This window comes from Daphnia magna, linkage group LG2, assembly GCF_020631705.1.
Source record: "Daphnia magna isolate NIES linkage group LG2, ASM2063170v1.1, whole genome shotgun sequence".
In the NCBI taxonomy this organism is placed as follows: Eukaryota; Metazoa; Arthropoda; class Branchiopoda; order Diplostraca; family Daphniidae; genus Daphnia; species Daphnia magna.
Genome location: NC_059183.1, coordinates 952852 through 978644, shown reverse-complemented (window position 1 = coordinate 978644; position 25793 = coordinate 952852). Strand labels below are relative to the sequence as shown.

Here is a 25793-nt window from a genome sequence, read left to right as displayed (position 1 = left end):
CCGTCTTTTGCTCTTTAGTAAATGAGAAACAAAACAAAACCATTTACGGCTAGTGGGTGGTCTTGTTCTTTGTCTTGAACTGACGGTGTAGGTTTACATCTCCCAAGACGGTATGCAAATGTGGGGTAGCTAACGTTGCCATATCAATAACGTGAGTCATGGCCGTGTCGTGTGACGTGTCCCATGTTCACTAAACCGTTTCGTTCTGTTGATAGAGAAGCCGTATAAACCATTGTGTGTTTATCCTGTTACAATATAGACGTGTGTGTGTGTGTAACACACATTGGTCGTACATATTTGTGTGTGCCTTTTGTTGCTCGGGACCTGTACATCCAGATTTGCGTGACTTGCACGAAGGCAAAGTAATTGAAGGTCGATTCTTAACTGGATTTATTTCGTATACATGTCTGTTTTTGTGGCAACAATGTGATGACAATAACAAATTTGAACCGACTTGGGACGTTGTCTGGTCCATCAGGACGCGAACACTTTCAGATTTTGTTTCTTTTTATTTCTTCGGGAAGGCTCGTTTATATAAATTTGGTGCCTGGTGCTGACGTAACTATAAAACAGTCTGTCGGCTCGGCAAATCGTGCAGCGGCAGAACGAATTACATGAATAGTCGTACTTCTATGTCGATCTCCTCTTCACCATCTTGTCTCGTTCTCCCTTTTTTTTTTTTTTTTTTTACATCTTTCACCCTCATTCTTCCTATATTTACTGATCACCAGAAGCGCTTGGTGTAACGCGTGTGCCCTGTGAACCGCAGATAATAGTGAGGATTGGGGGGAGGGGAGGGAGGAGAGGTGGGTGGAGGAAAGCAGTGCGCACGACAGCAGCGCTGAATTAAAGTGGAAACGAGTTATGTGTGTTTATCTTTTCCCGTTTTTGGGTTCTATACTTTCGTTTTCTTGCAATCTTGTTTTCACCTACCGCTTTTGTTCTATTTTTTTTTTTTTCTTTTTGGTCGCAATGACGTCGCTGTGAACGGCCAAAAAAGAGTTACTTTCAATGACATCCACGGGAAATGTAATATTTTCTTGATCTATCCTTTTTTTTTTTAAAGTTGAGTTGAGATTTCTGTTGATGAAGCATATGGCCGAAAGGGTTGGGAAAAGGGAAGTGGCAAAAAAAAAATGCACTAGTGAGAAGAGTCGATGACGAGAGTAAGGCGAAAAGATTTGGGAAATCAATAAGTCTGCAATCAACGCTGTTATACGACAGAATAGAATTAATGATTGCTTTCAGCCTGAAGCAAAGACGTAATGATTTTTTGTTTTCTTTTTTATGTTGGGAAGGTGAGAGCTTCTTGAAAGTCAGCAAATTTTCCCATCACGTTTGAGGCGAACGGAACACGGTCTTGCGTCGATATACAAAAGAAATGTGATAATATTTGATGTACACTTTGCGCGTGTTATCACCTTGCCACTTTGACGCTCCAGGCTCTGTTTGGACTGTCAAACGTGGTTCACTCGTTAATTGTGTTTTTTTTTGTTTTAAATCGGGAGCGCGCCACACCGAGAGTGGCGTCAATTGTACCCTGGCGATTGAAATGGGCGACAGTGATGCAACGGGGGAAATGGACGAGTATTGATTTCCATTGTTGTACTAGCAAGTTTACGTCGTTCACACATGAGAACATGTCTCTCTTGAAATGCAATAACGACAAGCTCCCCCCTTCCCTGCTGTCCTATATCAATAGAGTTCTGTATTGATGAGGTCTTGCAGTTGATGTTGAAATCTTCCGTATGGCGTAATATGAAAATTGACAATTGCCTTCTATAAATAATTGATCAAACAATCTTTGAATTTTACAACGGAGATGGGGCCTTTTTTGTTTAGCCACGCGTGGCTTGTTTTGCATGTCGATTCCTATCCGCTTGGATGGGAATAAAAAAAAAAAAACCAAGCAAGGCGGTTGATTTACACGCGTTCGCTAGTTGGGATAAAGGGCGGGATCATTTTATGGATGCAAATGTGTTGGACACTTGAAACATCTTGTCTACACGTTTCCCACATTTATGTATTGCTGCCGACGTCGGCTTCTTTCTGTTTTTCTATCTTTCTTACCTTATTTTCAAGGATTTTTGCCGATCTTAAATTTCTCTGCATGGAAAGTTACACGTGTTTTCGTGCTACAAGTAACATGAACCTAACGGGGATAACATGAGAATTATGCTGCAAGGTCGCTTGTATTACCACACTTACCACGAGAAGCTGTACACGAAAAGAAAGAAAAGGATAGTTTGCCAATTGTTATGCAATAAAGTGCGGGGCACCTGCCCCATCGTCGCCATTTCTTTTCTTTTATACTTGTCCTTATCCCACTGCGTCGGGCATGATCGCTCATTAAATCGCACGCATGAATACCGATAGCGGCCGTCCCCTTTTACCTCCATCAATTTGACTATCAATTGCTCCTCTCTTCGCATTTCTTCTCTTGATTCATTTATCTTAGCTTCGTGTTCTTCTCGAAACGCCCTAGTCTTTAGGCAAAATGGCCGTCTATTTCGTGATCCATGAATGAGCGAAGATCAAGAGCCGTGATGGAAAAGGTTTCCCCCTTTTTTTTTTAAATCATAAAAGACCTAAATTTTTTTTCCCCTTTTTGCTTCTGATATTTCACTTGACAGATGACAACTTTTTCTACTTCTTTAATCACTACATCATTGAAAAAGGTTTCATTTCATGTTACCTTTTTTTTTCTTGTTCGTTATTCATTTCGCGTGTTGAATAGAAACCGCCATGTTTTTCGATTTTGAAAAAGAAGAAAATTCGATAGGGTTTAACAATTAAAGAGCCAAGCGTAGAGGGGGGGGGGGGTACATGAAGAATGGCTTTACAATTTCATCCTGGGCAGATGAAGTGCATTGCGAATGCAAAGTACCGTCATCTGAAAATCTAATAAATGACTATAAAAACATATCGTCAAAAATGCATTCCATTTTATATTAAACGATGACTGATGTCTTTCTATACATGCAAAGCGATTAATCGAGCATTTGTCTTTGGCAATCTAGATTAAGTTGATTCCCTTGTTTGATGAGTTGGATGTTGTACACAATGCGCATCGATCGATAGCTGCCAAATCCCAAAGTTGGGGCGGTTGTTTTAATCATCTTTGGCCAGATTCGATAGTTTGGAACGCGTCTACCGTCTAGTGACGCAAAACATCATTCTCTGAAGGGTAGCCAATGTTGACAATGATGGAGCCTCGTTTGACACCCATTTTCTGTGTGATCCTCTCGTTAAAAGATGTGGCGTCAGCTCATTTCGAAATTGAGGGCGACGAAGAAGAATGTTGTTTGCTGTGTTGCGTAGTTTGCTTTTTGGGCGCCGCCAAGTCTGAAGAATGTTTTCGACTCATTGATTCGTTAGCTACTCAAAATTCTGACTGTGCGGTTTTGATGGCTGCATCAACAGCGGCCGCGGTGGGTACACGATGAATCTACGTAGCCTCTATACGTGTGCATGATGGAGCGCCGACATTCCGGCTTTCGGGTACGAATAGAAAATAAAAGAAACGAGAAAGAAAAACATCAACAAAAGCAAGGAGAAGCTGACACCATATTATCATGGTAATGTAGAAAAGATTTACTGTCTTATTCTTTTTTTTTTTAAGACGGCACCGGCATCAAGTGTGCCGTTCGACCAATAGATGGCTTGCGCCGGGATTTCCGATGTGAACGAAGGGAGAAAGAGAGAGAGAAAATAAAGGATAGATCGAACACTGTGCGCTCTACAGGTAAAACATCTCTGAACAGGACTCCCCCCCCTTTCCTCATGCTGCGTCTCTCCCACTACACCACCACCACCCCCCTCCGAAGTGTAAGTAATAAGGGCAGGCTGTTCCGCTTTCCGTCTCATTCCATCGTGGGTCGTGCCGTGAGCCACACAACTGTTGTTGCTTTTTGCTTTTATAGCGTCTTATTTTGTGTTTTGTGTCTTCATTTTCATTTGCTCCCGTTTTTTTCTTCTCGAAATTCTTTTTTTTTTTTTTATTAATTCTCTTTTTTTTTAAAAACCCGTTTAAGTCCCGTGACTTGTTTTCTTCACTCTTGTAGTGTTGCAGTGTTCTTTTTCTGAACCGGTTCAGTTTTCGTTGCGTACTCACCGAGCGAGGCGGTTTCCGATTGCCAATATTATAGTGTTGTGTTACCGTTGATTTGAGATAAACAAATTGTTTTTTTTCATTTCTGCCGGATTATTTACAACGCTTCGGTGTGGCTGCTTTGATTGATTGCACGCAAAACTGTTGACTGCTTCAATCATATTCGCCGTTTGTTTTTGTTTTGTTTGAACGCTGCTCTTCATCTGACACGCGCCACTTTCTCGTAAGACTCGTTTTTATCTTTTGTTTGCAATTTAAAAAAAAATGTTCTTTAGTATTTATTCGCTGTGTAAGTCAGAATTTGAATCGAAACATACTTGCATACGACTTAGGTTTTAATAAGGGGGAAAAGAAATGTTGTTGGAGACGATGGAGCGAGGCGACGAATCGAGACTCTCATTGGCATGCGGAACGTCGACCCAATCTCGTTGGAATTGAATAGTGGAATCGAGTGCTGCGAGCATTGGAATCCAGTTTTCTCGTCCCTTCTCCCATTTTATTATTATTATTTTTTTTTCAAATTTATTTTCCAGTTGAAAATCTATTCCCCCCTCTCCCTTTTTTTTTAAATTCCCGCAGAAGGGCCACAGACTCATTACATTTGCTAGACACGGATGGAGCGTTTTATATGAACTTGTTCGACAGCGTATCATGTGCTCGCCTTCGCTTATTTGTAGCGACAACGACAAACTTGCCGTCGAAGAAGAAAAAAAAAAAGGGATCGATCACGTTACCCTAAAATGAGAAAACGCCGTGATGATAGAAGAGAGATTGATCAAACCTGGTCATTGTAGCGAATCATCAAACAGGAATGATTATTTTTTCCTTTAAACATACGGTTGAAGTGGGCAGGCCTATACATATAGTCCTGACATAGTAGTACAAGAAGATCGTACAAGGATATGCGTGTATACTAAGAACGTCTCTCTTTTACTTATTGCTTTTATTCCTCCGTCCTTCTGGTAGTGTAGTCGCACAATCTGATAACTTCAAAAATCGATCGTAAGACTAGAGAGAGAGATAGAGAAGGTGGAGGGGTGGGCGTGGGTTCGTATACAAGATTCAAAAGAGAGAAGCCACCACTGGCGGTCGCTATTGTCATTGCCTTTCTGGCAATCTCGAATCGAAAAATCATTCGCCAGTATGAATGCGACGCACACTCATTCTTTCCTTCTTGGGGTAGGGGGGGGTGCTTTTTGCTTGCACGCTTTCTTCAAACATCCTCGTGCTTTCAAACCTCGGGTTATTTTCCATCTAGTCTTTCATATTATGTCCCTTTACACCCACGTTTTTTTATTCCATCTTTTTTTCTATCTGATCCATTGGGGTCGGGAAAACTTCGTTCGTTCACAACTAGAACGTTATTTACTGGGGCAACATCCGAGTGGATTAGGTACATCATTTCTTTCCTTCGCTCATGCAGTTTTCATCACATTATTTAATCTTTTAATATATCATTATTATTTTGTGCATTGAATTAAATCATTGCTTCCGTCCGGAAGAATTCGTTTCTCGTTTTCTTCCTATTACATCGTTTCTCTCTCTCTCTTTCTGTAGTGCCTCGTGCATTACTTTGATTACGTAAAGTACTACGGTACATAGTAGAGCTCGACTATTTATTGGCTTATTTCTCCAACTTTATCCAATTTGCGCGTCCTCCAAAGTGATGTCGCTAAAGTCTGCACCCGTGTCGGCAAAGTTGCCTCTCAGTATCGGGTGTTTGTTTTTTTTTTTGTCGACATTTCAAGTACATCTGGTCTACTTCCCCCCTCTTTTTATTTTTGAGACCCATCACCAGCAGCCGCCAATGACATCCATTTCCCTCGCAAGGGCGGACAGAAATTCAATCCTTTTATGTTACGGGCAGCTTTGATCGTTGTCGAGTTCCTCCAGACTTTTTCTCCTTCGATTACATAGAACTTTGACATCCGCCAACACTTGGTCTTTCAAAGCAAGAGCGTCAACGTAATATCGTGCAATTTATTTGGGGTTGGGGGGGGGGATAAAAGAACTTTCCCACGAATCAAATGGCTTTTTAAATGCTAGAAATCTTTGAGAAAACTAGTAGTAGTATCAACATTATCGCTCTACCGATCAGATTGCTTGTTGCTATTTTTTGGTTTCATTTTGTAGACGTTCGTTGAAAGAGAACCCGAAACGAATAGCCGATAACGTCGGCTCTATTTAAAAGGGTTTATTTTTATTTTTTTTGATCGACCGTGGATGAGAGTTGTAGCACCAGGAGGTCCAACATCTAATGTACTGTAATGTACAGCCTAAAGAGAGAAGGGCAGAGCAGACAAGAGTCGTCATCGATCCGAAGCAGTTTCACCTTTTTCTGATAGCCCCCGACCCCCACTGCCATCGGAACTGTAAGACTTTCTTTCGTCAATAACTAGGGACTCGGAACAAATATATGAAAATCCAGTTTTCAATCTCGCCTTCCTTTCTGCCTAGTTGGTCGTCCAATTTTTGTGTGTCCTTGCGTGCGTCTGTTTAACTTGGATGTACGTTTTCATTCAGCGTTTGATGACGTGCATTCTTGCGCGACTTGTTTTTTATTATGTTTTGTTTTTGAAGATTCATCTGAGCATCTTGTTTCTACCTTTTCGTCCCTACTTTCTCTTTGATATTTTCGACACGTGTTGTCTCTTTTTGCCTGGACATCAAACAGAGAACATCATCAGCGGGATTAGAGTTCTTTCACGCTTGGGCTGTTATGGCTCGACTAAGTTGTTGATTGATAAACACAGCACAGAGTATCGAGCGTAGTCGACATCGGTGGACGTATTTGCGTAACAAGCGAGAAAGAAAAGCAGAGGATGTTTGGGTGGGAGGTTCGAAAGTGAGCACGTCGAAAATAAGAAAACATTGGTTGTGTCGCTTGACGCCACTCACGTACTCGATTATAGGTTAGCTGGTAATTCCACATTCTCGGTTATAAGCAGCTGTTGTGGTTTCACCGGGTCCTATATATATATACAGGAGCATATCGTTATGCTTCATCAGCTCGAAATAGTTTTTTTTTTTGGTCTGGCGTCGTCTTTATAAGAGAAAAAAAAAACATTTAAAGGAATGAAAAATAACAAAAAAGGCCGATCGTTAAAACAGTCACACGGAAATAAACAGTCGTCTAGTACCGAGGGGAGGCAAAAAGTTTGAATCCAACAAGTCCAACTCAGACAGAAAACAAAACAAGAAGATTAAAAACCTTTAGGGGATGGTGCAGCAAACAGAGAAAGCTTTTTAAACGCTGTGTAAGAAGGAGGCGCGTGCGCTGTGTCGTAGTCGATACGTGGAGGTGTGTTTATTTTTTGCAGTCGGCACTGTGTGGTCCGTCTTTCATTCCCCATTCGCATCGTCAATGAGAGTCTCGAAACGATCGTTTTGCTCGCTGCACGTCTCGATGGTAAATAGCAACAACGGGGGCCAGAAACTACGACTCACTTTGTCTGGTACCATAGTCTATTTGTTTTTGAACGGATGTTGTATATTGTTGCGTCAATCAAAAGGAGGAGTACGAAAGGGGAGTATAGGACAAGAGGTGGTGCGAAAATCGAATCGACATGGAGACGAGCACGCCGAAATCGAGTTCGGTCCGGCATCAGCTGGTGTTACCTTTGAGCCGAATTTTTGTCGAGTCGGCTGAACGCAGCGAAACGACGTCTTCGGAAATGACGATGCAATCGTCTGAGATGTCGTCATCTGCTTCGTCCAGTTTGGCTTCGACTCTGGTTACGCCCATCCGACAGCAGCCGCAACTTCATCACCACCTGTCGCGTCACAATTGCCTGTCGCCGAGCAATTCTCAATCGACGCTGCATTTGGAATTGCTGAGTCCTTCGTCGACGACGTCGTCGGTGACTCATCATTCGACCGTCTTTCAAGCGCAGCAGCAACAACAATCGGAGATGACGTTCACGTCGGCCTTTGCGTCGACGTTGCGTCACCGCCGGGGCAAGACGCTCATTTTGCCTAAATTGAAAATCCCGCGCTCTTCGAAAGCCGACGGCGGGGCTGCGGCCGCAGAAGACGCTGAAAATTACCGCGAAGTGCAAAGCTCGTCGATTCATCAATGGCGACACAGCGAGAATTTGACTACGACCAACTTCCGACGCAGCGTGTCGTCGTCTACGTTCACCGAGAGCGCCGCTTGGTACAGCACGCGCCACTCTTCGACGTCGAACATGTCGGAAATGATCAGCGGATCAACGTCGTGAGTAAAACAAAACAAATACGCTCGTATACGTGTAACTTGACTGCAGGCCTGAACTGGCCGGAGGAGAAGGTCGCATCATTGCTCAAAATTCCACTGACACTTGTCATCCGTCAATGTTGCTCCACTCCTTCCAATCCATCCCATCCGTCCATAAATCCATCATCCCCCCCCCCCTGTCTATCGTATTATTATTTCAATGTTGGGATAGGTTGATTTTTTCGAAGGCCTACAACATTGTCGACTTGCATTTTTCTTTACAACGTCAATGCGAAACAGTCGTGACGTATCGATCAGTGACTCAACTGTCAAAGACCTTCAATTATTGTGAATGGTGAAATTGATATTCACCAGATTGGACCGGTTTTTTTCACTATCGATATCCAATTGGCAAGCGGCGGGTAGAAATTAAAAAAAAAAAAAGGTTAATGCAACTGAAATGATGTTGTGAGTAATTCACAACGGTCGGTGAATCGAATTGTTGAATCATTGATTATGCGTGCCTTGTGGCAACTCGATTTCGATTGCATTCTTTTCGTGTATACGCGTATTTTAACAGATTTCGCTGTTGAAATCTATTGTTGTTCACATAGTCGGACCTTCTCTTGTCTAAAAACTAAAAGCGCTGGAATTAAAAGAGCCATAAAAATGGTCTTTAATTCTTGAAAAACAGAAACGAGTGGAGCCTGAACGACGGACGGGAGTCGTCGTGTGTGTGTGTTTGGAATTGCGTTGTGCCAACTTGTTCAGCTGTCCAGTTGGTCACATATGTTTCTTTTTTTAACTGTCAACATGAAATGCGCGTTTTTGTTTGTTATACTGTACAGCTTGTGGCTCGCTTTTGGTCACGAAACGATGTGACCACTAGGAGCAAGACACGAATAAAAAATGGTTAACAAGCGAACGGGACGAAATAGCCGAGAGATATACGGACGTGAATCGCAGCCCCCCCTATCGCTGGCTTAGGTCAACCAAGGGGGAAGAAGAAAAGAAAGTCAACGGGGGGTCGTTTCTCTAAATTTATTTGGTTATTCCTAAATAGTATTGACTCTTTCTTTGGTAAGCAAATGAGAAAGAAAAAAGTCGACAACGCACATAAGGAAAAGGATGCCGAAAAGTCGTTGAACGTTTTCAGTCAGCAACGTTCCTTTTTTTTTTGGGGGACTCTTGTTTTGAATGAGCCCATTTTGCAGTCCGTTTTTGGTTGTTTTGTTTCTTTTTGTGGGTCGCGACGGTTGTATACCCCGGTTAATTCATTTGGCTGCGACCAACCGATATCCTTTTAAGGAAGATGAACCTCCTCCTCCTATATATTTTTCGTTCTTCGCGGTCGTAATAATAATAATTTTATAAATCGAAAAGAAAGTCGGGAATTTTTCTTTTATTTTGTCTCATTCTGTTTTGTTTCGAAACGGGCTGATGTAAAACTGTTGATGCAGCCAGCTGACCCTTTTCTCCGCAGCACTTAATTCTCTATCGTCTCCTTTCTCTATCGCGTCTCTTGCCATTGTTGCATAACTGACTGTAATGTGTAAGCTATTTTTCGTTCGTCTCTTGTCTTATTGTCCAAATGAAGACTGAGCCCGAGAAAGGCTTCTATTGATTTGATTTGTTTTTTTGGTTTTTAGGCGGGTAGTAGAGAGAAAGGAGTCGTTGATTTATGTTGCCTGTTTTTGCGTGCCGTGAATCCTAAATAAGAATACAGACTTGTGATTCTTTGGCTCATCCATTTCCAAAAAGACGCATAATAAAAAGCCAAGTTTCTTTTCTTTTTTTTTTTTCCTTTTTCTGCCTCTACTTTCATCCGCTCTTCTTCCCTTCTGTTCTTGGTGGCGAAAAAAACAAAACAAAACAGAGGCAATAACAAAAGCTTCGATATTAGATTTCGCTGATTTCTCTTCAATTTTCTTATTTTTCCTCAGGTTTTAAATTGTGTTTCGATCTCCGATTGTCTACGCATTTATACTTTCAATTCGAGAAGACCAAGAAGCTCTTTGTCCAAAAACGTCAATTGTAAATATATACAAGTTGTGTCGTCATCAATGTCGTGATGAATGGCGTCACGAACTCTGTCCGTCCGCGAAGCTGTTCCCTTCCGTCCGGTCCCTCCTTTTGTCCGCATCTCTTTTGTTATTCCCGCGCTTTTGTTGTTACTGTCGTTTGTTTAGTTATTCATACGCACGTCCTACTTTGAATTGCGAGTGTGGAGGGGGTCCCCCTGTAAGACCCAAAGGCAAAAAATCAAAGGCGACGGAAAGCATTGATGGCCGGCGGGATTTCCAAACAACTTTGCGCTTAGCGTTTGTTTTATATACGTGATGCAAGAGTGACGATTCATCCCGTCGGCCCACGTCTGTGTGCGTGTGTACGTTCTAGTTAGTTGAGTTGATCCTTAAAGGCAAAGCCGAAAATGCTTTCCGTCAGGTGGGCGAAGTTCTTGCTGCCGCTTCGTTTCGGTTGTGCGCGCGCGTTCTTCGTGCGTCACGTGAGTCCCCCCCCTCCATTTTTTTTTTTAAAGCTCTCTCGTGGTGCTGATACCTGGTAATTACAACAGAGGTCTGTCTCCTCATCTCGGGGGGTGATGATGAAGCTTTAATGAAACTTGATCGCCTTATCGTTCTCGGTGGGGGTCCGTTCTCGATGATACTCTATATACCCACTCAATTAAACGGACTGTTAATGACCCTCGGGAAGATGTTTCTTTGATTCAATATAAATTATTATCGATATGTACGAAAAAATATCTTTAGAAACTAGAGAACATTTGGCCGCCCGACTTATCGATTAATCGCGATCTGTTGTTGCATTTAAGTGCGGCGCGCACGATCGTGTTTTCTATTTGGCGAATGATTCTCGTTACTTTACTCGTGTTTCTGAAAATTGCGTGCGGACTTAACGACTGCATTTCCTGGAAAAATTAATTACAAAATATTGATGTTAATAAGACAAGCGCATCAATGTTTATGGCTACAGTAATTGCAACGGTTGTGATTTCATTATATTCGTATTTTATCACGCACATTGTCTTTAACGTGCCCAATCTTTGTTGGCGGTGATAAAATTCATGAACCTCTTTACAAACTCACGCGGAATGCGATTAAAGATTTTTTGTTATTGTTTTTACATCCTAGCGATTAACCAGTTTTGTTTCTTCAATTATCTCGTCCTAAGTTCTAAAATGTAATTGCGCTTTTTATTTGTTTCTTCCTTTTGGCGCCAGGAATTTGTCGGATGACCTTTAAAGGGCTTTTCACTATTCGGTTCCCCACGTTGGTTTGCTTTTTTTTTTTACTACTTCACCTTCCATTCTAAGGTGGATGACATCATCACTGAATGAGTTCTATGACGAACCCGCCTGCCTTCTTAAGAAAAAATAACTGGAAAACAAAAATTACGTTGGGATTAGAAAGAAAAAAAAGAAAAGAAGATGGAATCGAATAAAACAGACGCCCATTTTTTATGAATGTGATGTAGAAGATTCAGATCGAATGTTAAGATTGTAGAAAAATATGAAGAAAGCAAGCGAGCAGACGCAACACACACCTGTAGTTCTGTATGCTTTGTTGTCTATTCGCCGTTGAACTAGTCCCTCGCCTTATAAAGTCAGGTCCCAAGCAACTTTTTTCTTCTTCCCTATTTCGCTATGGCAACACACAAAGATAAATCTTTCATTATTATTATTATTTTTTTTCTTTGTCTCCTGTTTTCTCTTGTGGGTTTCTGTTTGACTTGGCCCTCTCGTCTGGTTAAAGTTGGCGTCCATCTCTTTTTACGTATGTACATACAAAATAGCCGCTAAAGCTCCTTGGAGCTACTTCTTTCTAATCTCTCTTAAAACCTCCGGAGAGCAGCCAGTTTGGATGTATTCGTAGCCCGCCCGGGGCTTGTATTCCGATTTTTGTTTTCGTATGCAAATCTACCCCTAGGTCGTCATATTCATGGGCAATTTCTTGGCTTGCCGCAATCAGTTTTTAACGGGGAAACATGGCACTTTTGGTCGTAATGACTCGTGTCAACTTGATGACGTCACATCCGTATTGAAATGTCGTCTTTAAGTGTCGGAATTCCCCCTGTTCTTTCCATCGTTTTATTATGTATGTCACCGTATGTTACCGCTCCGCATTGACGTCTGCGTGCAGTTACAACGAGATAAAAAGTAATGGCTTTTTTTTTTTCTGTCTCCCCGTCGAATACCGTACGAGGAGCTATTGAACAGAGAAATGGTTTTTCCTTGTCTTGGTTTTGACATATTTTTTTCCCCTTAAGAAACGGGAGAAATGCGTGCAGAACGTTGTGATGAGATGAATCATCTTCGGAATAAAGGTGCAGCTGTTCTATTGGACAATTAACTTTTCTTACATTTTTTTTTTTGTTCATTTTTTGTTTTCACATCCACAGGTCCCTATTAATTATACCTGTGCTGTTGTGTTTGTGATGTAGGCTCTCAACTGACTCATCACTGATGGGCTTCCTAGCCATCGCGCTTTCTTGCCAGTTTTTTTTTAAATCCCGTAATCCTCCGCCCATCGCTGCTGACGGTCCGTGTCATCGTCAGCCTTGATCGATCGATCGCTAGATTGCATGTTTCATCCCTCTTTCTTTTCTTTAAATGCTATCTCTTTTTTTTCCCCTCTATTTTCTTTTTCTTGCACGGCCCAAGATTGGATCAGAATGGAAGGAGAGAAAGTTCAATGATCCGTACGCTGATGACGGTAATGATGATGATGAAATTACCGGTCCTAGTCGGCTTGGATTGTCTGTTTTTTGTTGTTATTGCTTTATCGTGTAACTCTGGTTTACTCGGCCCGAAAGCGACGGATAAATGTCGAACAAAAAATAGGCACAGAAAGGAAAGGCGGGAGGAGGGAGCGGAGGCTATACGGCGGCAAAGGTAAAAGCAAGCATTCGTCGGAAGGAAGGCGGAGGCGGCGTAGCTCAGACAATGGCACCGATGCGTGTTCACGTGCTCTAATGAAGCAGGTAATGGCGCACGTGGTTGCTGGCAGACCAAAGATGGACTCCACCTACTCTATGCGCTTTACTTTATGTGTTGCCTTTCTTTTTTCTTTTTGTTTCTTAGCGCGGTGCACTTGAGGATTTAGAGGAAGTCGGATTCGGAATGTTTCACGCATAAATTAATGGGTTACGTGTCAAATTGGATTAGCATAGATAACGTGGCAGATTGTTATTGATATCATCACAAATGTCGGTCGCGCAAGAGTCAAGTTTCACAGAGAAAAAGAACGGGTCGTGAATTACGCGGGATAAGGTGATTTACGACGTCAGAGGAACACCATCTAGCGGTAGAAATGCTTACTTTTTTTAAGGCGTTCGCAGCAATATCTAGCGAGTAGCCTCATCACTGATTGCTCGATTTTGAAATTCCGCGAATATCGCGGAAGTCGGTCATCTTGTGCATTTCTCCCACCAGTGCGCGATCGTGCCACGTTCACCGCCCCAGCAGTTTAGCTCGTCAAGGCGTTTTAGACTCCCTCCCTTCTTCTTTTTTATTGTTTCTATTTTACACTCTCCAGCCGTACGAAAGTCATTAGCGAGCGCGCCACACCTAACCCAAAAATATACTCGACTCGAGATGAAGTGGAAGTTATCGCCTTTTGACATTCAGAAACAGAGGCATTCTTCTTTAGTTTTTTTTTTTTTATTTTTATTTGTTTGTGCTTTTGTTGATGAAACGGGAGGTTCTCTCGCCTTTTGGCGTTTGCTTTCCAAACAAAAGAGTTAATTAAAATAAATCATAACTGACGACACGACGAAATTGCTTTGCTCGTATACCAATCACCAAACTTGTGCGCTTTTTTTTTCTATGTTTCCCTGACCATGGGACTTTGCTAATCCCTGCGTGCCTTGTTGTGCGTGAAGTCCTTGCACCGTTATCCCTCCGTGATGGATAAAACAAGACGGGAACAACCAATGCAACGCTATGGCCAAACATTGGAGGCTGCAGCAGTAGCTTAACGGTTCACGGTAGTTGTTTGGCGCAGTAATCAAACTTTTGGGTAGTTATAATCCTAAACATCCTAAAGCAGATTTGAAAAAAAAAAGAAAAATTAACAAAAAGAAATGATGAAGCCAAGAGTTTCTCTTTTTTTCATACTTGATTGATTCCCACTTTCATTTCCCGACTGAATGTTCAAAGAACTTTGTGAACTCTCCACTGGTCACGTTTTAATGTTTGTCTATCAGAAACTACAAAAAATTTAAAAAAAAGGGAAAAAAAAAAAATGGCACGACGTGATGATGGAACGAAAACTGTAAAACTGACCATTTCACCATTAATGGACAAACAAACAAACTGACGAGATGACATTAGAAAGTGGGTTATGACGATCTTTATTTTGATTCAGCTCCGGGGCGAGTTTGTTTGTTTGTTTGTTGGCAGTTCAATTTTTGTTTTCTCGATCAACTTGTCTATTCGCCCCTAGGAAAAGATGTTGTGCTTGCGTGTTCTTTTTCGTTCGTGTTTTGTTTTTTTGGTGCCACTACGCAATAAAATCCGCAATTCCAACAGGCAGAAAGAGAAAGAGAGAGAGTCAAGGATGATGGTTAAAACGTAATTTCATCTGTTTTTGCATCCAATTAAATAACTAGTTTTTAAAATGCAAAGGTGAACGGGAGAAAGTTGAAGGTGCACACGAATTTCTGTATTTTGCACGCTCGAAAATTCTCTCATCTTCGGCTTGAAGGGACCCCATAGGAATTTGCGCGTAAAAAGAAAAATAGAATACAAAGGCTTTAAAAGTATAGAGATCCCGAAAGAAAAAAAAAAAAAGAATTCCAAGAACTCGCTCGTGTCGTGAAAGGCCTGCGCTTCTATAATTGACCGTCGCAATAACGAGAGGTAACGTGAGAGAGGGTTAGACGCACGGGACACATTCCTTGACCAATTCCTAAGAAAACAACCGAAATATACGCAGCAGCAGTCGGCTGCTGTTTGGTTTCCTTTTTTTTTTTTTATATATAATTCGTTCTCTCTTCTTTTCAAACATCGTTTATTAAACATCTTCCAAAGCCCCCCACCCCCGGAAAAAGGGGCTCTCGGTTCAAACAACCGAAAAGCCTTTTTTTTTTTATTACCTACGCAGAGTTGTGATGTTGCGTGTTGAATCCATTACGACTTCCATTTCGCTTCCCCTTGTTGTTATTTGTTGGCTGGCTTTTCCTTTTTGACATAGTCCTGTAGGCGCCCGCTCTTTTAGCCTTTCAACTTTCGTCGTTGGCTATCCATTTCATGTGTGTTTTTCATTCCCCCTTTTCGCTTCTCTAAAATTCATTTTTGAAATCGACGCGCCAAAGGCTTTTGAGCTTCTGTCGCCATGCATCTAAAGTCGTCAATTCACAAACGTGGATGCATATAACCGCAGCCATATGAACAAATAAAAAATAAAAAAAGAGACAATGTGAAGCTCTCTGTGTTCGTGTTTTGTTTTGTTTTTTTCTCGCGTGGCACACATGCCATTAGAGGATCGTCAATCTCCTTTGTCAAAGTTTTCGGCTAACGTCATCCACCAGTTTTGGATGCCGACCTTTTGGTAAAGAACTTCCCAATACGAGCATGTAACCTACAAGTCAATAGCCTGGCATATTATATTAAAATAATAGCATTAAAATTCCTTGGGTGATTGGGAGGATAAATAGAAAATCAGAACCTTGTTGCTTCACTTAGTTGTTGAAATGTTATCGAAACGGGGAGAAATTCGCTGGCATCAGATCGATAAGGAATCGATGTCAATTAGAAAATCAACGTGATGCAAGGCGAGTGCGATGTCTTCACTATTAGCATTATGACGGCTGAAACATGTTTTCGTGCAGGTATCGCTGGTTAATCAGCCATACGACGACAAGTACCATATAGATAGGGGAATATCGTATTTATTTTTATTTGACAACAACGCGAGTGTCGTGCATATCTTTGATGTACGCTGACAGTTCGGGCTGTTTTTAACGAGAAGATAACAGTGTAAACGGATAGCTAAGGACACCGGGCCAAAGGCCATATATAGCGATTTTCTTTGCAATGGGAGAAAAAACGAGCGAAGGGGGGTAGGGTGTTGCAATAGAACCGGAGAAGGGCAACGCAACGGAACGTGGATGAAACAAAAGCAAATAATACCTACCGCGTGCTGTGACCTCCGCTGACAAATAAAGAAAAAGACGGACGTTCAAAAAGAAATAGAAAGAAACCGGTGAGATAAGAAGAAGAAAGAGACGAATTCATTTTGAATTCGCCTGGTTGACTCTTGGAATTAAAAAAAAAAAAAAAAAAAAAAAGAAGAAGAAAACAAAGAGAAGGAAAAAAATAAAAGGCAAAGTGACACGGTAATCAGTGCACACGGATAAAGAAAAAAAAAAAAAAAAAAACTAAAACTGGACGGCCGGGTTGTGTAAAGCTTTTTCCCATGCGGCAGCTCCGCCGTGAAAAAAAAAAAGAAAATATATTTTTAAGATGAGTGCCTTTAATTTTATTTTTGTTCTTGTTGTTGTTGTCTTGGTTTTTGTTGTCGGCATAACGCTGTCCGGAGGAATGTCTCTTCTGTTTTTATTTTTCACGAACTTAAGGCGCGGTGGCGCTCATTTCTCGTCTCTTGACACCATTTCAGTTCGCTCCGCTTAACTTAAATTGCTCATTGCCGCGCTACGTCGCTACCGCCACCCTTTCGATGATGGAGTGAGGAATCCCTCATCATCAGCGTATGCTGCTCTTATAGGGTTAGAAAGAAACGAAGCAGCGAAAAAATAAAAATGAAGAAGATGCGTGAACGATTTGACTATCTCCTCCTACCGCCGACCACTCCCCTCTATACAAAGAGAGAGCGAACAAGTTGAAGACTTCTAGTTGTGTTGAGTTAGGTGAGAGTCTTTCTCAATCGAGGATAGTAGTCAGCGTTTCAGCCGATGGTTGTCTAATTTTAATTGTTTGATCATTTGCGGGGGGGTTTCGAAAAAAGAAAAAAGAAAATCATAATAATCAGTTCGTGGTGTTAGGTTGTTGTTGTTATCCGAAAGAAAATCATAATAATCAGTTCGTGGTGATAGGTTGTTGTTGTTATCCGAGCTGTGCCTTTACTTGCGTATCTATATGCGGTTGGCTGCTTTGTTTAGTTGGCCCGTCGGTTTTGTGCTCCTAGGGTTTGGTTGGGTTGGCAGTGTGCGGCGCGTATATAAAAGAAGTTCGAGCTCGTTTGAAAAAAGCCCACACCAGTCGAGCCGGTCTGGTCGTCAGAGAGCGACGTCTCTCTAAAATCGTCCCGTGCGTTTTTGCTGTTTACTATTTTTTTTTTTTTTTTTTTAAACTTAAAAGTGTGTGTGTGTGTGAAATTGAACTGAGCTTGGATAATTGAATCAGTTACAAGAATAACATCCAACTTTTGATTTATTGAAAAAGAAGGGAGAAAAAAGACTGGCGCCATGAATTTTTCGTCGGGACTCACGTGACGCTTGTCTCTTTATTTCAATTTCAAAAAAAAAAAAAGGGGGACAGAAAAAAATAAAATAAAGAAAGAAATTGAAAAAGAGGGAACCCAGTGATCGTTTACGTTCAACACCTACTGAGCAATGCGTGATCCGGGATCGTGACATTCCTTTCGCGGTGCTTCTCTATTTATATTCAACTCTGAATAAGTCGGTGAATATAAATGACTTAAATGAATACCTGAGATCGTAATGTCCCCGTCGTCTACAGTGTGACGAAAGGGCGTGGCGGCACCCATTTCGTTCTTTCTATACCAAGTGAAAAAAAAAATTAAGTGCCCGTCAGGAAAACCCCCCCAATCCTTTTAAAAATCCTATACCCACCCAAGTTCTCAGGTGTTTGTGATTCGCTACGACGACCCCTTTATTACCTCACCCACGTAAATGTTTATGGATGTGTTTTTATTTACTTCTTCTTTTTTTATTTTAATCTTGCCTAATATTTGAAAGGAGGTATCGTTGTGCTCCTAGTGAAATGAAAGAGAGACATGTGTTTGCGTGCGTAAGTGAAATTCTTGTAGGCCAATATAGCAATCAACCTTTACCCTGCAAAACTGGCTTAATTCACTGCCCATCAACTGAAAAATGTGTCGGTCTCGTATGACCTCTATCTTTATAATCGTGTTCCGCCATAAAAACCGTCCGATTATCACCTTTCAACGTTCCGTTTTGCGTTTTTAACACGTTTTGCGTTGGGTTGGCTTTTCTTCATTTAAAAAAAAAAAACGAGACCATCAAAAAAAAAAAAAAATTCCATATGGATCCGGAGCAACGTAAGCGCAAAGTGACGGTGATTCACCATTCGATGATGTTGGCCAACAACAAGAATCGTGGGCGGCGCTTCAGCGCGCCCAGTAAAATACGGCTCGGTGTTCAACGTTTAAACAGGTAAACCAAAGAAATAAATCAAAGCATAAACGCGGTGAAAGTTATCAACACGATTGAGCCGCGCTGAAAATGATGCGTATGACGGAAGCTGAGAGTCGTCTGTTGTCATCTTCGTCGAATGAAAAAAACAAAAAAAAACAAAAAAAAACAAAAAAAAAACAAAACAAAACAAAAAAATTTGCATAATGCAGTTGGTAGTTCGGCGAAGAACAATCGACTCCCACACATGATGAATTGTCTATTGTTGACAAGGAAAGCCTTTGTCCTTGTTGCCTGGGCGCATTTGACATGTAAAAAATACGGCTATCTTACAACTGTACTCCTCCGCTGTCGACTAGATTTTAAATAATCAATATGGATGTCATGATTGACGTTATTAGCGAACAGATTGATGGCTGCCGCCATCTGATTTTCTGCCCGTCTTTATCAACGTCGACTGCAGACTGGCACAAGACAAATAGTTGAGAGTTTGCTCGCGACGCGCACACGAGTTCATTAGCAAAGAGAAATTAACTAAATTAGCGTCGTGAACATCGTGAGCCACGGCTTTCGCTTCTTTGTCGTTTAATCGAGTGTATAATTAAATCAGGCGCCGCTTGCTTTCATCCTCTCGTGATGGAGAAAGAGAGAGAGAGGAGGATCTTGATACGTCATTCATCATATTACTGTCTTTTCGAGCCCTTTTTTTTTCTAAATTATTTTTCTTGGATTGTTATTCAATCTATTAGAAATCGTTTGGTCGTTAATGTTTTCAACCTTTTCTATCTCTCTCTCCATTTGTTGTAACATGTTTTTGTTAAGGTCTCTTTAATTCTCTTACTATGGCACTCGTGTGAGACTATCGTGACATTCCGATAGAGGATGGAAGCGCTTCCTTGATGATATCGTCATCGAAGCGAAGGGTTTGAAAAGAAGGTAGGCAGTTAGGTCGAACGAGTGGAGCTAGAAAGAGAGATAGGTAGAATGGAAAGGGGACTGATAGAATTTGTGTTTCTTCGTTTTTTTTCGGTGTGTGGCATTCTTTCGTTATTAGATGCAGACGGTACACAACATTCCTCGATAATTCCCTTGACATGACTTCATGGGTCTCTTTTTTGTTTTCTTCTTCTTCTCTGCTTTTTCTCACTCACGTTCGTCCTTCTCCTTCTCGGGTTAAATGGCTGCCGCCAGGTGTACAAACTATACATTGGGCACTTTATTTTCTTTCGTCTCGCTGTTTTCGGTCCGTCTTCAAAACTTTTCCCCCTCGTTTTCTTCTTTCGTTCGTTCATTCCTTTTTTTTTTTATGTCTGTCTGTGACGTGCAGCGTTATGTATATAGTTGCGTGCAGCCATCTACTCACATAGCGGATACGACCCGAGCCTTTGCGCAAGTTTTTATGTGATTTTATTTGATTTTTTTGGCGTCTCTTTTTTTTTCTTCTTTCTTTTCACTTCGGCAAATGAAATTCTAGCGACCCAACAGCCCCATCATGTAACATTTACAGTAACATACGTATTGAGAAAAAGATACCCAATGCCGCCCCGTCGCTCATGTCTAAAAGGCCGCCAGTGAGCCATGCCCAGCAGCCACTCCATCATTATCTGATTTCAATCATTTGGCCTTTTGATGTTCGCTGTGGTAGTTTGTTGTGCCTGATCCGTCCAATCCGTCTAGCCCGTCACATGTCCGAAGCGTTGTTTTTTTCTTTCTTGGCTTTCGTCCTGGCCTCTCTGGCGATGCTGATGTTATTTTCAATCCGCCTGCCATCAACCCCGACCGCCCACAGATTCCGTCGCGAGGCGCACTATACTCGATAATGCTTCTAACTTGCATATGTAGAATTCGAGGATATTTGTTATCCGTGGATTTTTCATTCCCCTCTTTTCTTTTATCTTTTTTTTTTTTTTCTTCTTAATCGCAACGTTTTGTCGGCAAATGAATTTTACAAAGTTTCCATCATCGGCACAATCACACGCTCACTCAATATTTATGAGGAAAAACCGTGAGCATGTTATTATTTTAGTGTTCCGTCTTTTTTTTTTTTTTTTTTTTATCTATTACGACTATTTTCCAGTTTTTGTTTTGTTTTGTTTTATTTTTATGTAGAAAAAAAAAAAAAAGGTAAAGAAAATGGGGAGAGGGTATAGCAATGGATGATGATGATGGAGAGAACGAACTGTACGGCCCAGTGCCGGAACATGGTGATTTACTCGTGACTTGACTTTTTGGTGTGTGTTTATTGTTGCTAGGGGTCGAACGAGATCGTTTATACATAGAGCACAGACAACCTTCTAATACTCTGGCCGACCTGCTGTCTCTACCGAGTCTCTACTTATGAACTATTGGCGCAATTGCTGTATATTGATGATTTCTATTTGCTCTTTCTCTCGTCCCCCTTTTTTTCCCCCTCGATTTTCTCGTTCATGTTTTCCTTTTTTATTTATTTATTTCTTTTCTTGTTGTTTTTGTTTGGAAATTTGTGATTTATTGGTTTTCGAGGGTGCCGTGTTTGCTTCGAGGGGAGGCCATTTTCTACGCGGGAGATTTTATTTTTATTCTGTTTGGCCAATAAGGGACGACGTGAGCGCGTGTTTATCAAACGTCTCTTTTCTTTTCAGCTTTTTCCGCCCTGAAAAATCTTACGTATGTGTATATGTATGTACATCGCTTATTTATTTTGGTGTACAGAGGAGCGCGTGGTTGGGCGACGCCCAGCAATCAAACGCGCCAGGGAGGACCGAACCCATGTTACTTTACTATGCGAATAAATATATCTTGACAGCTACTAAAATAAATTAATTCAGCTTGATGATAATGATTAAAACAAAAAACAAAAAGGGGAAAACATTTGTTCATATAGAGTAATGGCAAACGTTTTCTTTTAGATTGAGGGGGACTTTGAAAACGAAGGCAGCCTCAGCGCAAAGTTGATTGGTTCATTTCTCATTAAAAATAAAAAAGGACCAGGAGTCTATAAAAAAAAATAAAAAATATGATGATGCAATAGAGAGCTGTGCGCTTCGTTTTCCATGTCAACCGTTGCTTGATTGTTCATTATATACGGCTGGGGCCATCGTGCAGATATTGCCCCAACGGAAAATGAAGAGACTAGATTTACGTTAATATTTTTTTTCTTTCTCTGTCCGAATTCCTTTCATCGCCCAATCGAGCTGATAAGAGCCGAAAAGTAAAGCCTTAATCACATGTGGTCCATGATATATGGACTTGATTGATTTTGGTTCTGCCGCGCTGGCTCCTTTCCTTTTCCCCATCTGCTGTTCTAACAGACATTGCACATCGCCGATACTACTCTCTCCCTTTTTGGCCTTGATAGAATCTTACCTGTCTTGTGTGTGTGTGCGCTCCATACTCTTCTTGTTACTCTTGACTGCCTGTTACTCGTCTACAACGAACTGGCTTCGATCGAAGTTCTTGCCTTTGATGCGCCTGGTTCATGTCTGTTCGTGGCACCGTCTATGGATGCCCTCCCTCGCAGCTGTTGAGGGCGGAAGGAGGAGTTTCCGGGAGTGCCTAGTGACACATTCAAATCTAGTATATAGTACTGATATCAGCTTGACTTAACAGTAGACCTAACCGAATGGGTGGAGCCTTTTATTTCCCTTTTTTATTTTTTGAAATTATTTTGAAGGCAAAACCCCTTACGTCAAGTGTAGAGGGAATAACAGGCGCATTGGTTTGTGTATACAACACTGTATAAAGCCTACGCAACACCAAGTCTACCTGGAATAGGGTGTAGCTAAGGGAAAGAAAAAGAAAAAAAAAATCGAACCGAAACAAGCAAACAACAAGCGTGTGTGTAGAGTGAAGTCGACGGCGGCGGCGGCAAGTCTCTTGAGAACATCACACGCAACCTGTCCGCGCTTTCCTGTTCCTGCGCTTCCCTGCTGTGCCCTCCCCCTTCGTCAGTTTGGCCCCTCTTCCGTACAGCAGCGCTGGGAAGCTAGGGAGGTCTTGTTTCGTTCCACTTGCACTCCGGCAAAAAGCGCTTGTCAGTGTACGGCTGGGCGGAGAGCCTCCAACAACCTAACTGTTTTGCCTCTCTTCCCCTTTTTTTTTTCTCTCTTCCATTTCTTTTTCCTTTTCTTCTTTTTTTGTTTTCTTTCTTATTTTTATTTAGCGTCGGACTCGTTACGAAGTGACTTTGGTAGTGTCGTCAGGTGCTACATTCGTTCGCTGTTGTTGTTATTTGTTGTTTTTTTTTTGGGAGGGAACGGTTGGTTTGAATGTCACGCGATCGTGACCTCTTGTTGCGGCGTCATGATGCTCCTGTGGGAAATGCTGTCCGGAAGGCGGAATAAAAACAAAGACAAAGTTCGCCATCAGGCTAATAGTAACAGTGGCGAAGTATCGACCACGGCCTCAACGACAAATGTTGTTGCCGTGTCTAGCGGAGTGGCGTCGACGCCTCCGTCGTCGGTCGCCGTCGTAAACAACGTCGGTCGTCACGAAGAGCAGGGCCAGGTCAACGTCGTCAGCCTCAGAGTGCATCACAATTCTGCTCGTTCCGAATCGTTTTCGTCACCTCCGTCTCCGCATCCGCCCGGATCGGCGGCCATCGTGTCGTCGCTCTTTGAATTACCTCCGGCCAAACAACTGCCGACGCTCTTTCGGCCAGCCGTAGGCGCCACTTCTTTCGCTAATCGAACGCCCGATTCGATCAAATTGTTTAAAAACTCGGTCCTTTCTCGACGTCACTCCACTTCGGCCGGACTCAGTCCCGGATTACTGGGTTGTCCGTCCACTCTGGGTGGTGGTGGCGTCGGTGCCATTGCTGGTGGTGGGGCTAATAATGCCCCCCAGCGAGCCAGGCGTCGCCGTGGTGAGGACGCTCAACGTTACTCGGACCGGAGGCGACAGCAACACAAGTAACAAATACATAAAATATATCGAAACGGATGTAGTTTTGGCTTGATCGATACACCCAATCGATGGTCGAGAGCTATTTTTGCTCATTTCTAATCGAAACGTCCGTCGACCAGAAGCCTTGGCAGATTGGCATGTCGGTTTATGGTTTGGAAACAGGGATGGCACAGGGGTTTTAACGCTACATTGAGGTTTTCGTGAAATAAAGGGGACAGAATGCCAGTCATATGGTGAAGTACCCAGTGGGACAGTTTTACAGATGGAAGTTTGACATTTGATTCGACTGGCCGAACTCTCTGCCCAACTGCTCTTCCGCTAAATGTCGCTCTCCACGTCTGCGTTGACGGTCTGCAGGAAATGAAGCATCGAGCGTAACAGATTGCAGCCGAAAAGGAGGCGAATGTGTGCGGAGAGCATTTGCAGGCGACAGGATTTTTGATCAAATAAACGCCTCACGAATTTTGACATTGCGACGGCGTGTGGTTGGTTTGCTAGACAACCCAGCTCGTCTTTGCGACGTGTCTGTCAAGTTCGGATAAATGGTGAGGCTTAACCCTAATCGCCGATCAACAGCATCCGCACTCGTAGGAGCTCGAGACGTCCGGCATCCGGTGGCAAGTGCAACGTCTAAATCCCTCGAATGGTTTCCTCTTCACATTATTATTATTATTTTTTTTTAACTCTTTGCTCTGTTGGTTATTCCGCTGGATATCATAATTTATCATCCGTTACTGTTGACGGACGCCATCTCTTGGTGAAAGGCTGGTGCTGTAACGACGAATCTTACGGGTTCAAGTTTCTTCATGACTGCCTTCACCAGAGCGCCTCTATGTCACGTTTCATTTGTTGTCTCTTGCTCGATTATTTAGATCTCTTATTTCTAGTTTTTTCTTTTTTTTCTTTTTTTACTTAGCAAAGGACTAGCTTGATAGACATTTTACCGAGTGGGCCGATAAAAGGGATCCCAATAGAAAAGAGAGAGAACAAAAATATCCTGGCAAAAGAGAAGGGTCTAAGAAGGGAAATTGCAAGCCCAACAAACGGTGTACACAAAAGTGACAGGACCTCGTCACGGGAATATAAGGAAATGTCAACATTGTCTGCTCCCTTATATTCCTTGTCGCGAGCTCTGGCCGTTGCTGATGCACGACAGTGAAACCCACCCACCCGATTTCCAGTCACTCAACTCCGCCCAACCAACCGCACAGCTCGACAGCCTACAGCTTAGACACACAGTCATCTAGAAATCAATAAGTCATCGAATCGCAGTAAAAGCAGTATTAGTTCTTTTTTTTTTCTTTCTGTAAATCAAATACGTTCAAGCTCTTTCGATCAAGTTGAGTCAGATGAAGTTCGGATTATTGGTCCGCTTACCCGCCGCCGTCCCTTAATGAAAAAGAAATGGTTCCAAATCCCTTTGATTATAAATATCTTGCATTGCGCACTATTGACTTTTTTTTTTTTTAAATTCCCGTCGCAAATGAGAAATATCTTGTTTATCGCAGACGATGCTGTTTGCTGTATACCACTCCTATAGAACGTATGTATTTGTGTATGTTTAATTAATTTCGTCATTCCCTCTCATTGCGAAATCTTGTCTTTTTTGTGCGCCATTCCTCGCTTGATGTCATCACCGACTACACAGTGACCCACGGCCATCTATTATTCATGTGACGTCTTGTCGTATTGTGTACTGCGACATTGGCAATCAAAAGTGTCCCAACAGAGACGATTAATCTGCCTTCATATTTGGTCAACCTTGACGGTCGAGCGGATTTATTGACAATTTTATTTCCTACACATTTATTTTTTTTTTTTCCTTTTTTTCTTTTTATTCCAATGGGCATCATGTCGTTTATTATATATCTCGGTCCTAGAATGGAATGGTGGATTCGCTTTATGTGTTTCTCATGTGTCTCTGGAGAAGCTTCGCATGTCTGGGCTTTTAGGTTTAACCTGATATTCCCCTAAATGGATCTCTCTCCGTTGCTGCTGCTCTTCTTTTCTGTCGTATCGATTACTTTTTCGCTGCTCCGTGCTATTTGTGCAGGGCAACGTTGACGTGCACGCTATCGCAATCTTCTCATTAAGAATAAACCAAGCTAGCCCCTCTTACAAGACCATATTGCGGCCAGTTTTTAGGAGATTTTTTTATTGCGCTTGCAACACTCGTTTCTTCTTCAACATCTCAAGATTTTAAGAAGCAATATCACATCGAGTCTA

The 25793-nt window shown here is 42.0% G+C and overlaps 1 protein-coding gene across 8 annotated transcripts in view; it reads left to right on the top strand.

Moving 5' to 3' along the window:
* Positions 1 to 25793, top strand: part of LOC116917832 (cAMP-specific 3',5'-cyclic phosphodiesterase) — a 92430-nt gene that overhangs the window by 27874 nt on the left and 38763 nt on the right. For 2 of the 8 annotated variants that reach the window (XM_045168959.1, XM_045168958.1), the window contains exons 1-2: positions 3893 to 4334; positions 7624 to 8327. The exons of 4 other annotated variants lie outside the window; for them this stretch is intronic. In XM_045168959.1, coding sequence (XP_045024894.1) covers positions 7678 to 8327 — 650 coding nt within the window. In that variant the 5' untranslated portion in view covers positions 3893 to 4334; positions 7624 to 7677. Of the gene's footprint in view, positions 1 to 3892; positions 4335 to 7623; positions 8328 to 16699; positions 18705 to 22926; positions 23573 to 25793 lie in introns of those variants that run through there. 2 more of the 8 variants (XM_045168964.1, XM_045168960.1) reach the window with 2 other exon arrangements.